This window comes from Melanerpes formicivorus, unplaced genomic scaffold (genome assembly GCF_026170545.1).
Source record: "Melanerpes formicivorus ecotype bairdi unplaced genomic scaffold, bMelFor1.0.p_v2 SCAF_3, whole genome shotgun sequence".
Lineage (NCBI taxonomy): Eukaryota > Metazoa > Chordata > Aves > Piciformes > Picidae > Melanerpes > Melanerpes formicivorus.
In genome coordinates this window covers 13608390-13623512 of record NW_027142355.1, presented here as the reverse complement: position 1 = coordinate 13623512, position 15123 = coordinate 13608390, and the positions used below count along the sequence as shown (strand labels likewise).

At 38.4% G+C, this 15123-nt stretch overlaps 1 protein-coding gene across 1 annotated transcript in view; it reads right to left on the bottom strand.

Moving 5' to 3' along the window:
* Nucleotides 1-2631: 2631 nt before the first annotated feature.
* Nucleotides 2632-15123, bottom strand: part of NAMPT (nicotinamide phosphoribosyltransferase) — a 28643-nt gene continuing 16151 nt past the window's right edge. Inside the window, exons 7-11 of the mRNA XM_068167027.1 lie at nucleotides 14856-15081; nucleotides 13697-13816; nucleotides 7379-7519; nucleotides 7090-7224; nucleotides 2632-5551 (exon numbers count right to left, since the gene is read on the bottom strand). Of these exons, the coding sequence (XP_068023128.1) occupies nucleotides 5438-5551; nucleotides 7090-7224; nucleotides 7379-7519; nucleotides 13697-13816; nucleotides 14856-15081 (736 nt within the window). The 3' untranslated portion in view covers nucleotides 2632-5437. The remainder of the gene's footprint in view (nucleotides 5552-7089; nucleotides 7225-7378; nucleotides 7520-13696; nucleotides 13817-14855; nucleotides 15082-15123) is intronic.

Genomic DNA, 15123 nt, shown 5'->3' with positions numbered 1-15123 from the left:
AAGGCAGCAAAGGGACAGCTTTTTTAAATTTATTGTGGTTTTAGTGTGTGAATCTATGTGATTTGGTCTGAAGGTGTAGAGGTGAAATCTTCCTTTTTACCTTCTAGAGACTTAAGAGTTGCAGTAAAGGCAAACACTGTCCTTTGCACAACAGTGCTGGAGGTGAAGCTGCAAAACCCACATTGTGTGGGAAGAATAGTAGCTTTAGTGAAGTTTGCCACTGGTATTCAGCCTAACAAGCAGCTACAAACCTTGAAAAATGGATTAAAGTTGGACTGAAGCACATTAAGAGACTCCTGCTTTGTTATCACAGGGACATGGCAACACTATTTTGGTTGAACAGTTGCAATGTTTTCACAGCAGATTATAGGATAAACCTGAACCTGCTCAGCTGATGTAGAAATCACAGGGAGGCACCTTCAGCAGAGGGAGATTAGCTGTCATGCTCTGACCTTTCTGTGACTTACAGACATATCTCTTCTCAAAGCCACTTTACCCATATATTAGCTTCTTAAATTGCTAGAGTATGTCATCCTTCTGACATATCCAACATTGAGCTGCAATTCCTTATGCTTAAAATAGGGTAGCATCTTCTGAAAGGGAACATGTCCTTGAAAAAGAAGAGCATGCCTCCCTTGTTCCTTACAGTCAGAAATCTGAGGAAACCACATCTTGAGCACTCAGGGGGTTTTCTTCACCCTTTTGTACGAAAGATAAGGAAGTTTGAGACTGATACCTCACCACTTTACCTTAGGACATATAGAATCCATACAGTTGGACTGACGTATTACTTTTAATAATATTTTGGTGACATGAATACTCAGCAATTGTAGGAGCAGCTGAGGAAGCTTAAGAGAGCTGATGTGAAAATTTTAAATACCTGCCTTAACAGGTATTTCAACAATATATTTTGCTACAGGAAAATAATTTTTAAATGCTCTATTGCTAAGTGATTTTCATCCTTTGCCATAAATTAAAGCCAAACATCTTTAGATAGCTGTGAGGGGTGTTTTAAAGTCATTAACAAAGTAAAGCAGGAAAGAAAAATAGAGGACATAACATTCACAGTTAACTGTAAATGGAGTAAGCAAGACTTAACAGAGCATCTTTAATTGTACTATTTTCTTGTTTCTGATGATCAGGTTATTTAGAAGGCATGCAGCTCTCCAGGTAAGATGTCTCTACCACCAGGTGTAAGACAAGAACATTGCCTTTCACTCAAGAGTTTACAAATTTCCCAGAGCAAGTGTGCACGTATGGGTACCTGAGGCAGCTCTCATGGTCTTAAAACTCTACATATTAACAATTAAAGATGCAATAACTATTGCTAAAATGCATCCTTACAGTTCTTGCCTTGAACAGCTCAGCACCAATACTTATTTTATTTGTTGATACTATTTTTAATTATGGTATTTTATTTCTTACAGTAGTATTTATTTAATAAAAGATTCCAAGGAGACCTTATTGCTACTTTTCAATGCTTAAAGGGGGCTTATAAAGAAAGATAGCAACAAACTTTTTAGGAGGGCTAGGATGAGAGATAATGGTTTTAAACTAAAAGGTTTAGAGCAGATAAGGAAGACATTTTTTTACAATGAGGGTAATGAGACACTGACACAGGTTGCCTAAAGAGGTAAAGACCCATCTTTGGAAAGATTCCAGGTCAGGTTGGATGGGGCTCTGAGTAACCTGGTCTAGTGCAAGATGTCCCTGCTCACTGCAAGGAGGTTGGACTGGATGACCTTTAAATGTCCCACCAGCCTAAAGCATTCTGAGATTCTATGAATTGAAGGTCATAGGCAGAGATGTTGTGGGTTGCATGTCTTCCGCACAATCTGAGCGAATTGTGCAGTCATTTGCATGACAATTCAGGAGCCTACCACCATACAGTCACTCTTCATAGTCACTTTGAACTTGCGCAGACTGAATACAGTGAGAAAAGTTGGAGTGGTATAGCTGGAAGTTTTTAGCAACATGGAAAAGAAGAAAAGGCCTGCCTCCCACTTAAGCTGTGCATGCTGTCTGTAGAGATAATGCAACAGAAATTTGAATTGAAAGTGCTGTTATTTGTAAAAATGGACTCCTTGTAGCCTACAGTACAGTATGACCTGAAGGGACCAGCAAACAATAACAATGAACCACCCTTACAATAGGATCCTTATGAACTCATACTATCACAGCATCTGTGTTCATAAGGTACCCTCTGCAATTTAAACTGAAAGCTGCAACATCTTTGTTTAATATGCTTTAAGCAAGAAATTTTAGTGGCTGTAGAGGTAAAGTTTAAATAATGAAAGCTTATTTGGGAAAGGATTACATCAAATATAAATATAGGATAATTTCTTAAATAAACCTCAAGTGCTCCAGAACAGACAAGATGCTGAAGATGAGATATGCTCATGTCCCCAGAAACACGAAAAAGCAAAATACCAAACAAAGAGGTTTCTCTTCTCAAGAACTGAGCCGACTCTAAATTCAATCCCTTAACCACAAACTGTATGCAAGGTAATGAGCAGCAGTCCTACAGAACTAGAAAGACAGCACATCTATCCTCCGGTGCATTTGGCAACAAAGAGCACAGGAATGAAATCTGATGCTCAACATGACAGCTTTAAGACAGAGTCAAATGGCTATCATTTTCACTGCCAGAACTAAGCTTTATTTCCATCTGTATTACATACTGGATTTTGATGCCAAGTACATTAAGATTACTTTAACAGAGGATTTAAATGAGGAATATATATTCTTTGCTTAATAGGTAAAAAGGAATGTAAAAACCTGTAAGAAAAGAAACCCAACTGTTTAAACTTTGTTTTGATTTTTGACAAAATTAAGTACTCTTCTGTTCTCTCCCCAGATCTTTCTAAGTACCAAAAAAATATCTTTTCATAATCATGCAGCTGAAGGGAAAAAAAAGTCTTATAAAATCCATTTCTTATGCTAAATATGGTTACAAATAAGAGTATTAAACATAAAGCTCCCAAGTCCTAGTTTTAAATACAAATATTGTATTATGAAATGGGGATAATTAAAATATATCAGTGACTACAAATGTAGTAATTTAAAGCAAACTTAAGCATGCTGTTTGCTTTCATGTGGAAGAATTAGGATGTTGTAAGGTTCAAGCATTGCAGTAATTTGTCAACTCCTTGATACCCAGAATGTCAAACCGCCAAACACAGATATATGTATGCAAGTCTGAATAGCACCAGGTGTTTCCTTTTTCCCCCCTTTCTTTTAAAGATATTAACATTTAATAAAATGTGGCCCAAGACATGCAATGTGACAATTTTCTGAAAGCAACATGCACAAGTAGACAATTTGCTTAAAGTCTTCAACTAATAAGTTTACAGTTTTAGACAATACTGAACAATTACTAATGTATTTCATGGTACACAAGAAAACTGCTTCCACAGTATATCCTTAGTTCTCAAGTACAAAAATATCAGTTATGGGTAGTCAATAGTTATCAAAATTTTTATTGGTAGAGAATGAAAGCAGCATTTACTTTGTTTTTTTAAACAATACATCATAAAACTCCCTACTACACATGTGGAGGAGTGAAACAGGCTGACCTGCTACTGATCCTAGGTCCAGATTTAAAATATTTCCTGGCCAAATACAAACAATATCATTAATAGCAAAGGGAAGGCAGTTCCTCAGTGTGAAAGGTCAGCATTTAGTCTTACTAAAGCACTATTTTTGAAACAATACATCAATTAAATGTATAATTACAATACACTACAAGTGGAAAACAAGTTTTTATTAACAAGAACTATTGATACTGGGCATAAATGTCTTAACCACAAACCCTGGAATTACTATGGGTGCTTTGATACGGCCCTTTTTTAGCAAGAGAATAAAAACAATGAAGTATGGCTTTTGAATCTTCCTCTCAAAGCACATTTTATAACATTTTGTAGGCTTAAATTATTTTAGAGGACCATGAACATTTTTCTGTAACATTACTTGCTAATGAGAAGCATTAATCAATTACATCAATATATTAAGCCATTGGTTGACAGTTGATTACCAGGATAACACAGGAGCTATTTGCTTTTACCGTTTTTTAAGTAAGGGAGGTACTTTTCCAGTGAGAGCCATCCTACAGTACTATCAAATGTTTCAGAGGTTACTACGTAGCTTCTCAAATAAAATCCTCAGTTTTGTTTTCCAGCAGATATTCACATCAAGCATACGCAGAGAGCAAATACAATCAAGTCCAGACAGTTCAGAAGTATCTCTCAAACATTGTTTTACAGTTACCCTCTGCAAAATAAAAGCCCCTCCTCACTCCAATGAGACAGGGCGAGAGGGGGAAACAGGTCTGCCATTTATGTAGGAGTTTGGCTAGCATAAAGTTTTATTAAAGTCGTTAACAAAAATAGTTAAACATTTTTACAATTTAACATCCAGTCTGACAAAAGGCAAATCAATGAAAAAAATACAAAAAAGTAAAAAAGTGCACTACCCAGTCCAGTATTTTGCTTTAAAGTCATGTCACTTACAGTATATGAAAAATAAACCCAGAAGTGTAATTACTTTAAAATACACCGCTTCCATATTTCAGTATTTTACACATATATTCTAGCATGGAAGAGGAGATATCTTAAAAATTTTACTCTTAAAATATTGAGGTGCATATGCCAAGTAGGATAGACTTGGCAAGTTAAGTTGCAGTAGAGAATCCTTACAAATTTGGCATTTCATTTACATACCTTACCGTGCCAGCAAGGCCTGTAGTACCTAAACCTTCTAGTACGAACAGTAATTTTCTTTAATGTAGATTTACTAATACAGACAACTACAAGAAACAGTGAGGTCAGCAATTCTATGGGATCTTGAGGAGATACGAGTCCTGATTTAGTTGTCGAATGGTACAATGTCACAACAAACTTTAAGGCCATGTTTTATTTGCTGATTAATGGACAAAAGGCAATGGATTCCCCCTCCCACCAAGTATTTTCTTGAAAGTCTGTGCTCATAAAAATCATGAAAAGTTGGAAAGACTTAATTATTGAAACTTTAAATATATTTTACACAATCTTGTTTGTACAAAAATACAAGTTAAATATAAACATAAAGCAATCATGATAATTTTATGTAAATCCTTTTTGTGATATTCTGTTTTATATATAAAAAAGTTTCTCAGCTCTGTCTCATTTGTGAAAAGATCAATACCAGATTGAATCACTACTGGCAAAGGGCCCTAAAAAGCACACTTTAGCATTACACATGTTTTACAATGTAAGTACCATTTCCTGATTTCATCTTCTCTAAAGACTGGCAAAAGATAGGGCAGTATGTCCATAAACCAACAAATAATTTGGCTACAATGTCATAAAACACAAACACACAAATCTGTACAAGAAACCCAGTAGCTATGCAGTACATACTTGTTACACACACACACACATATACTGACATGGAATGAAACTTAGTGAGACGCCATTTCTATTTCACTGTTCTTCAGTCTGGCATTTTGTCTTACTTCATCAAATGAATATGACTTCGTTACCTTTCCATTCTTAAATACTGTATGAAGGAGATCCTGCAAGAAATACCAGATTTGGCAAATGAACAAACAACATGCATTACACAGATACAGAAACCAGCACCCAAATCAGGCCTGGCAGGACTGCAGCTTTAGACTCTCAAGATATTAAATCTCTACAGCCTCTTCTGACACTTTTCACTAATCAGAAGATTTAGCCCATTCTGTGCACAGACAGAAGCTTTGTACTGAGTAGTCCCTAAAATGAGTCATCCCCCTCTGGCCAAAACCAAATACACACTTGCTAAATACACCTTGCTAGAGCAGCTAGTAAGAAAGGCTGCACTTAACTAATTAAATAAAATTATAGAGGTTAAAATTAAATTCTTCTTTCCTCTAGAGCAACTGGGGGGTGGGAATCTTTCTTCCCACTCCCCTTTGCACATGCTTTTTGTAAAACAGTGCTGTGAAGAAGGGCTTGCAAACAGCGCACCGAAGGAGCAAGAAGTACAGCTTTGCACAGGAAAGTTAGCACAAAAGTAACACTGAGCAGTGGCTATGCTCAATGACCTACTGCAAGGAGCTGTGGCTTTAAGGAAATGGGCTCAAAATACTACATTTGCCTGTAATTTCCAGGAAGCCCCAGAAGCTGTACCACACAAATAACTCTAATATTGTAATTAATTAGTTAACTTATAAAAAAAATGAAGGAACTACATATTGCCTAACTTCCAAGTCAACATCTCATGATTTGTTATGAAAAGATTGCTCACCATTAGGTCCCTCCCTAGATATATATATATAAAAAATATCTTTATCACATGCACATGTGTATACAGAACTTTGAAAGACTTCCTTGATTTTTACATTCAGAGCACAGTATAGCTCTGTTTTCGGTCTTGAAATTTCTCAGATCTCAGCACAGAAATGTGCTCCTGTATATCAGAAAACTTAAGAAACTTTCAGCCTCTATAGGCTGAAGTGCAATTTGATAAATTATTTTCAATTCTCTTAATTCAGGAAGAGACTCAACATGCAATTAAATATTTAATTACTTGCACACTGAAAATGTAAGAGATAGCAAACTGAAAGCCTGAGAGGTGCATAAAGTTTATCCTTGTCATATTGAAATAACAGCTCATTTTTGCAACTTGAGAGAATTCACAGGGAAATGGAATTGCTGTTTTAAATTGACATCTTTGAAAACTGGGCATTTACTCTGTGTACATTTGAACTATTTACGAATGTCAATTAGAAACAAATCTTAGTTATGTCTCTCCCACCTGCAACTCGAGTTGCTAGTCAAACTGTGCAATATAAGCCCATATGAAACTAATTGGCTGGCATATATTCTGCAACATTAAGACACTAATTTTGAGGAAAAGCAGCAATGTTCTCTTGTTTTTGAAGACAAACAGGAAAGCTCTCTACTTGTAAAGCCTGAACATTCTGCTGTAACTGAATTCCACACTGGGTAATAGCACTGGAGTTGAACAAGACAAAAAAAACCCCCATCTTGAAATTAAGTTATAACCCGCTTTTTGTCAGTCTAATTTTGCTTGAAGAACAACATAATACATATTGGAAATTCATACCTGTCCATACTCTTCAAGATCTCCCTTGCCTTCTTCAAGTGTCACATAATCTCCAGCAGGTGTTCTATGCAGTGACAGCCGTCCTTTCTTTGACCTTTTGTTTGGATCTGCTACTGGATCCTTGAAAACGTTTACCTAAAATTGAGAGAGTATTTGCTGGGTTTTTAAAGAAAAGGGCTCTGCGGGGCCTGTGCACCTAATGCAGATGGTGGTAATGTAACAGGAAATGTTAAACAAACAGGAAGGCTTCTACTGAAAACACAGTGGTAGAAGGTGTACAAAGGCATACCCCGAGACCGTTGGTTACAACGTAACTACATTTGAAGGAACAGTTTAAGAGATCTCTGGTTAGTTTCTGCAATAAAGCTCCACCAGATCCAAAGGCAATGTTCTCAATACTCCATTTATTCTTCTTCATTCCTTCCACAATCTAATAAGAAAGAGAAAATTATGATGGGGCATACTATTAGGCCATGGTGGTTTTCCATAAAAATATTATACTACTTAAACAAGATGCTTTTACAGACAATTAAACCAACTAACATTCAGTTTCCAGGAGAGGCATGTAACAATTCTGTCAATACTTGGCATGCTCTTTTAATTTTTATTTGTAATTCCAGCACGGCATAATTATAGAAAGCTTCTGCTGTAAAACTATTATCATGCTGGCATATTTATGTTCTAAACGAGGGCAGAAAAGCAATGCAGTGTCCAGACAATCAGAGCTCTTAAGAGAATAAAGGACTTTACAGGAGTTATTTCAGAACTTTCTGAACTCTCAGAGTGATGAGAGGGCTTCAAAGCATAGCATGTATCCTGAAACAACACAGTCATCTTGATCATCAGCGCCAGCAAGTTATTAGCCATTTTGGTCAATGACTTCAACAGAGCAGTTCTCATGAAAATCGCTTTGACTGGAATTAGATCAGCAGTTTTGAGGACGGACAATGGAAATACATAAAGCTGCTCAAAATATTTTATTTGCTACCTTCTCAGGCTAGTACAGATCACTGTGAACTGCACAGCTATCAACAGTCAAGTTAAAACTTTATCATTTCCTCCCCACCCTCATTCTATCCAAACGTAACATCCTCTAGCCTGGAGGAATGGGTGCTAGTTTACTCATGCTCATACATGGCTAAGATTTGTTTCCCTGACCTGTTACGATTATTACAGCCTGAAACGATGGTTACCGACCCAAAAGGAGAGTGTCTCAAGTTGTATCTCCTAGCCATTTTACTAATAGAAGTGGGTGAGAAAAACTTCAGAGTAGGTGAAACAGCAAAATCTCATCTATCCAGAAATAAAGGTGGTGACTAGCAGAATGGAAGGAAGTAATCTATGGGGAACAGTGCAGAGTTTCAAAAATCAACATCATCATGAATATAGTAACCTTTTGTGCAGCCTCAACCTCCTGCATCAATAAGAAATGCCAGGGTAAGACTGAACAGGACTGCTTCAGGAGCTACTGACATCAAGTGTTTTTTTTTTTTAAAGACAGCTATGGGGCAAAATGGAAAGTTTCCTTCGTAAGAAAAAAAAAAACTGAGACAATTCTAACTTCAGACAGTGGCTAACTGGTGGTAGCTAATGTGAAAAAAAAGTGCTAGCATTTTGTTTATCCATTTAGCCTCATGCAAAGAATCTGTTCACATACTCTCAATCTGAATGCCTGACAGAGGCCAATCAACAGGAGGGGCGGACTGAAGAGCTCTATAACCTTCTGAGGTTATACACTGAACACCTCCCCACTATGTTTTTAGCAGATTTCCCCAGCAGAGATCTCATCAGTGAGTTTCTAGCATTCTGATGGCACCAGTTCAGCCTCATCTAAGAAGCCAAGCAAAGTGAATCTCAGAACCTATCGCCACAACCTTCTCTTAAGGCCACGGTGCTTTGTATCGTGAAGAAATGCCTCAATATGTGACAATCTTGTGAATTTCAGCAATAGTCATCATATCCTTTCAGGCAGTGACCATGCAAAAAAGGAATGCATATTTTCAGGTAATTAGGTTTCTCCTGGGAGCACTTAAAAGGAATCCTCAGGAAGAATAAAGGATTGAAATTAATTAAGTTCTCTCCTAAGCACATCAGAGTAACTGAAGACAACAAAGGAAGGGTAAGAAAAGGGATTTTGTATACCCTCTCCTTCAGCATAAGGCTCAATAGTACCAAAAGAAATCAAACTTGACTGGGACTGGATATGGACTCTGCTTATGTACACTGCCTTTTGAAAGGCAAAAGCAGGTAAACTCCACCCAGACCCTGATCAAGTTCTGTCCAGACATTGACCAAGCCTGAAGCTATGTGAACTGTTGGCTATGCCTGACCCAATGTATTCTGCTCCTTCCTTTATCTAGTTTTATGGATCAGGTCTGACACTGAACTTGCCTGAACAAGTCCACAGATGTAGCATAAATTACTTGTTATAAACAAAGCAGATGATGCTTAGACTTCATGTTGACTGATACTTGTAAGGGAACAGATGTTAATACAAATATAGTGTAGCTTGGCCATGGATGCTTAACCTTCTTTCCTGGGTGAGAGAAACATGAACTCCCTTCCAGCTAGATTTTCTGCTCTCATTTACGGATGGTTTGTTCATCTGGTGTCACACACACTCCTCACTTACCTTGGGTGAAGAACTGGCTTCCACCTTTTCACTCTCACCCAAGGGATTTGCTTACTTGGACTGATCTTTGGTTGGTGAGAAGTTAAAAGGAAATAGAATCTAAGTTGAAAGACAGCTCTGACTCTACCAGTGACCCACAGAGGCCCAGATAACAGCTTCCTTAAGTATGGGGAAGAGATGGCAAATAGCAACAGTAAAAGGGAAAGAGAAAAGGGGAGGGGGGGGAGAGATCTGAGACAACTGAAGCCTCCCCCACAGGAAAACAACACAGAGGAATGTTTTTTGTCTCACACTTTCAAGTTTAAACAAGGAAAACAGTTCACGTGTCAAGGTTTTGACCAGCCTCCTCTGACCATTATGAGCATGATTAATATATCAACTGTGACTCCAGATTAGAGGATTTTCTTCGTATAAAATGACATCTGGAAATTGAATGTTCAAAGAAAATCCTTTGAAAGTGTAGTATATTGTGGAGTTAGCAGATTGGAATGATTTTATAACGTGAAAATGCTAGAAGAAAATCAGAAAAAAAAATTCCTTACCTGTTCTACCAGCATCCCCTATTAAAACAAAGAATTTTAAAATCCAGTTTATACTCTGAGGTGTTTTCTGCAATGTTGTTTCAGCTAGTTTGGCTAGTTAAGTGGCAGAAATTGGTTATTACTTATTCTGGATTTCCCTATTGTACCCATTACCTTTCATCTGATCCATAAAAATAAATCATGCCTAGAATCTGATATGGCCTAATTAGAATAATCACTTGCATAGGCTGTACAGGGGGGAGGGGATGGGGGTAGGATGGCCACAACACCACAGTTACATTTGTTCACGCAAACATGAAAAGCATGAATTATACTTCAGGATTGAGGTGCTTTCAGGGCAGGAGGTTTTTCATTCATGTTTTAGTTTGTTTTTAAATATTACCCAGTCTTCCAAAAGTCAGCACAGTAACCTTGGTTTTTGCTGACACAAGATAACAAGATCTGTAAAATTTGAACACGACTAAAATAAGATCGTGAAGGCTTTGCTCCAACATAACCTGCTGCTGTGAAACGATGAAGTGTTTCTCTCCTTCCTGCCTGCCTTTCCCAACACAGAACAACATTTTTTTAATTCTTTAGAAATTGTTCTGATGAATACTGGCCTCTTTTTGGGGAGAAATTTAATTAACTAAACCACAAAATTGAATAATTCTGGCTGAGACATTCGCTGCTACATGTGGCGGCTAAATTAATTTAATGACCAGTGGTTCAATGACCAAAGTTGACATGAGGTGCAGAGCAAGGCTACAGATTCAGGAAGAGATAAGCAGCAGTCCCTAGGCAGCAGTGAGTTATGTTGGCTCTGTACACTTTGTGGAATTGGATCTTAAACTCTACTACATATTACAGGTAAACTTTTCCCCACAATCAGTTACAGTTTATATTTTCTTCATCAAACAGGCTGATCATCAGAGCAAAGAATTGCTTATTCTGCCTCTTACCCTCTACAATTAGCAGCTGGAATTATTTTCCTGCTCTATTTAGAATGTGGAGGGCAGTGATGTAAAGATTTTAAATACTAGTTTTAACCTTTTGGTTACAGCTGATGCTGTATGAGCATCCTTGGCTTTGGTCCAGTATAACTTACAGAAAGCAACCTTCAAGTTTCTTAAAAGAGAGAACAAACAATCCAGGTTCTTTCCTATCATGACTCATTAAAAATCTCAACCACAATATATTTTGCCTAATACAGACATTGGTTCTGTTAAACAGATATGGAGAACACGCAGAAGTTCATTAAAAAAAAGAGAAACAAATTAAGGAAAAAAATTTACCAAAAAAAAGTAAATTACAACATAAAAAAAGTCTCTTTCCCTAGTATTTAATAAGGCTTTGTTTCCAGTTATTAACTGTTCATGCTTATGTTCTATCAAGCACATTAACACAGCTCCATACTCTCAAAAACTCACATGGGACAAAAAAAATAAAAAAATGTTTTAAAGGTTATTAGAGCAGGAACAGAACTGTAGTTCACAGTGAGACTACAGTTAGCATATAAGGTAATGACCTATTAACTAAGGATCTGAGTGGCAAATTTGAGTTGTCATTGAGGTCCACCATTGTGTCCATGTTAGAATAGAATAAACCAGGTTGGAAGAGACCTTTGAGATCATCGAGTCCAACCTACCACCCAACACCACCTAATCAACTAACCCATGCAACCAAGCACCCTGTCAAGTCTCCTCCTGAACACCTCCAGTGATGGCAATTCCACCACCTCCCCGGGCAGCCCATTCCAATGGGCAATCACTCTCTCTGTGTAAAACTTCCTCCTGACCTCCAGCCTGAACCTCCCCTGGTGCAGCCTGAGACTGTGTCCTCTTGTTCTGGTGCTGGCTGCCTGGGAGAAGAGACCAACCTCTGCCTGTCTACAACCCTCCTTCAGGTAGTTGTAGAGAGCAATAAGGTCACTCCTGAGTCTCCTCTTCTCCAGGCTAAGCAGCCCCAGCTCCCTTAGCCTCTCCTCATAGGGCTTGTGTTCCAAGCCCCTCACCAACTTCGTTGCCCTTCTCTGGACACGCTCCAGCAAGTCAACATCCTTCCTAAACTGAGGGGCCCAGAACTGGACACAGTACTCGAGGTGTGGCCTAACCAGTGCAGTGTACAGGGGCAGAATGACCTCCCTGCTCCTGCTGGCCACACTGTTCCTGATGCAGGCCAGGATGCCATTGGCCCTCCTGGCTGCCTGGGCACACTGCAGGCTCATGTTCAGCCTACCATCAACCAGTACCCCCAGGTCCCTCTCTGCCTGGCTGCTCTCCAGCCACTCTGACCCCAGCCTGTAGCACTGCATGGGGTTGTTGTGGCCGATGTGCAGAACCCGGCACTTGGATGTGTTAAATCTCATTCTGTTGGACTCTGCCCATCTGTCCAGCCTGTCGAGGTCTCTCTGCAGAGCCTCTCTACCCTCCAGCAGATCAACTCCTGCCCCCAGCTTGGTGTCGTCTGCAAATTTACTGATGATGGACTCAATGCCCTCATCCAGATCATCAATAAAGATGTTAAAGAGGATGGGGCCCAACACTGATCCCTGGGGGACTCCACTACTGACTGATATGCAGACAGTTTCAGACTACATTAACTAACAACAAAGCACCTGATGTCTCCCACTCCTAGTTTTGAGAAGCAGCAAAAGTCAACTTTGTTAAGAATAATCTAAGGATATGCTAATCTAGAAAGCCAAGACAAGCATCAATAAAATCAAGTAAAAATAATCATAGGTCATTTCTGATTTTGAAATTTAATACAGCTGAGGATGAATGATCCAGGACAAACCTGATAAAGTCAAGCCCTCCTCCTTTTACATGCCCCTTATCAACTGTAGTTCATATCTCTATCTAGTCAATAATGGTGAATTTATAACGAGTTTAAAGCACGCAGCATCTACTAAACCACCAGTTTTTGTCTTGATGGAATTGTAATTTTGACTCAGGTTACAGTCCTACAAATCAATGTGTTCATTTCCCTCACCATTGTTTTTAAAGTCTACTTAAAAACTACACCTTCAATATTTGAGTGCAAGCACACTTCAGATAGTACTCAACAAATGAGCCAAGCCAGCTAATTACTACTATTGCTATAGCACCACAACCACGCAGTGTTATTTAGATATCAATGAAAGGACCAAATACTGCCAGATTTTGATCTGAATTAGACTTGACAAGCAGGATTAGAGCAAAGAAAAGAACAGACAGTGTGAGGAGAAGGGTGACAACAGGGGGATTAGGAAATGCCTTTTTTTTTTCCATGCATCTTAATAACTTCCTGTGAAGTTCTAATGAATTTGTTTTACACATTAGGATATCCTGCCAGTGTCTGGAATGAAGGGCAGGGTAGGGTCAGCAAGTTTCTGCAGCAACGTCTGACCAGTCAGAGTCCAGATTACATATCAACATTGCCAGTGCCAGCCTGACACATGAACAGGATTTCCTACCTCTTGCAATGTGTTGATATCCACACCATCCCCTTGAATAACTCTGAGATATGGTGGCAGCAACTTGTAGCCTTTTGAGTTCTCTGTAATGGGAAACTTCTTCCCTAAGATCTCCAAGACCTATTGAAAAGAGAAGGGAGACAGGTAAAAAAAAATCCTGCCATTCCGATAAACAAATTTTCCACATTTGAGTCATGCTCTCTCAAAAAAACCACAAAAAACCCAAAACCCAACATAAGTATACCCACATATCCTATTCTAAATCGATCCACACAGAAACACAAACAAAAAACATGCCAGCCATGATAGTGGAAGACATTAAAACAGTTACAGACTATATGGCTTTACAAACTTGCACCCAAGAGTTAATCAGAACCACACTTCCCTCCTTTCCCTTTGACTGCTGCAAGTTTTTGCTATTAAATGTGTCATCTGAAGATTCTGCTTTTCTTTTGACCACCCTAAGGATGGTGGATGAGGCCTTCAGTTTTCTGCAATTTTGTTGGCCACCAATAATTAAAATGAAACATTTCAGTTAGGAGTTTTATTTATCAGCTCTCCAAAAATTATTCAGTTACTGTTTGTGATACATCAGTTGTCCTGGGGCAGGGGAGGAAGTGTATGGATCTATTTGATAGAGTACCAACACAACTAAAATCTCCCCTACTTTCCCATTAATAGAGTTGTGACAGCTATTCAAATTCAAAGGTATCAACAGCTTTGATTATAGAACTGTAACAATCATGCTCTCTAAAAAGCTACAAGGCAAGGAGCATTTTTCCACATGGAGGTCATGCACCACTGACTTAAATGCAGGGGGAAGTCCACTAGCATAAAAACAATTAATTATATTCATACAAGATGCCAACATATCTAAACTTCATGGTAAGAAGTCTTAACAGCCTGGTACTGGGAACAGTGGGTAAGAATAGGTTTGATAGAAAAGGTTAAACTATTTAGACTGCAAAAGAGTTTCCATGTTGATACTGAGCTGAAGTAAATGTTTACATTTTTCATAGCACCAAATTATCCATCCTGAACTATACACTAAGCATACCAATTTATAGCATTAAGTTTTCTATGTAAGCTAGCTGGTCATTACAAACCAAACATTTGCCCTTCCCAATCTTTTATACAAATGACTTAAGGAAAGGATTACCTTTAAAACAGTGTCAAGGGGGTTCCCAGAATCTGGTCGAATAATAAGTGGTGCCTCTGGACTTCGGCCTTCAATTATATGCCTTAAGTCATCACCCCATATTTTTTCACAAGCATTGTAAATGTCGTAGCTGTCACTAACCACAGATACAGGCACTGAAGAAAACTGCATCACTATGTGTTCAAAAGCATCTTTTTCATGATCTTTACCCCAGGCTGTTATGGTACTGTAAAGTCAATTGAAAAAAATCGCTATTACAACAGCGTTT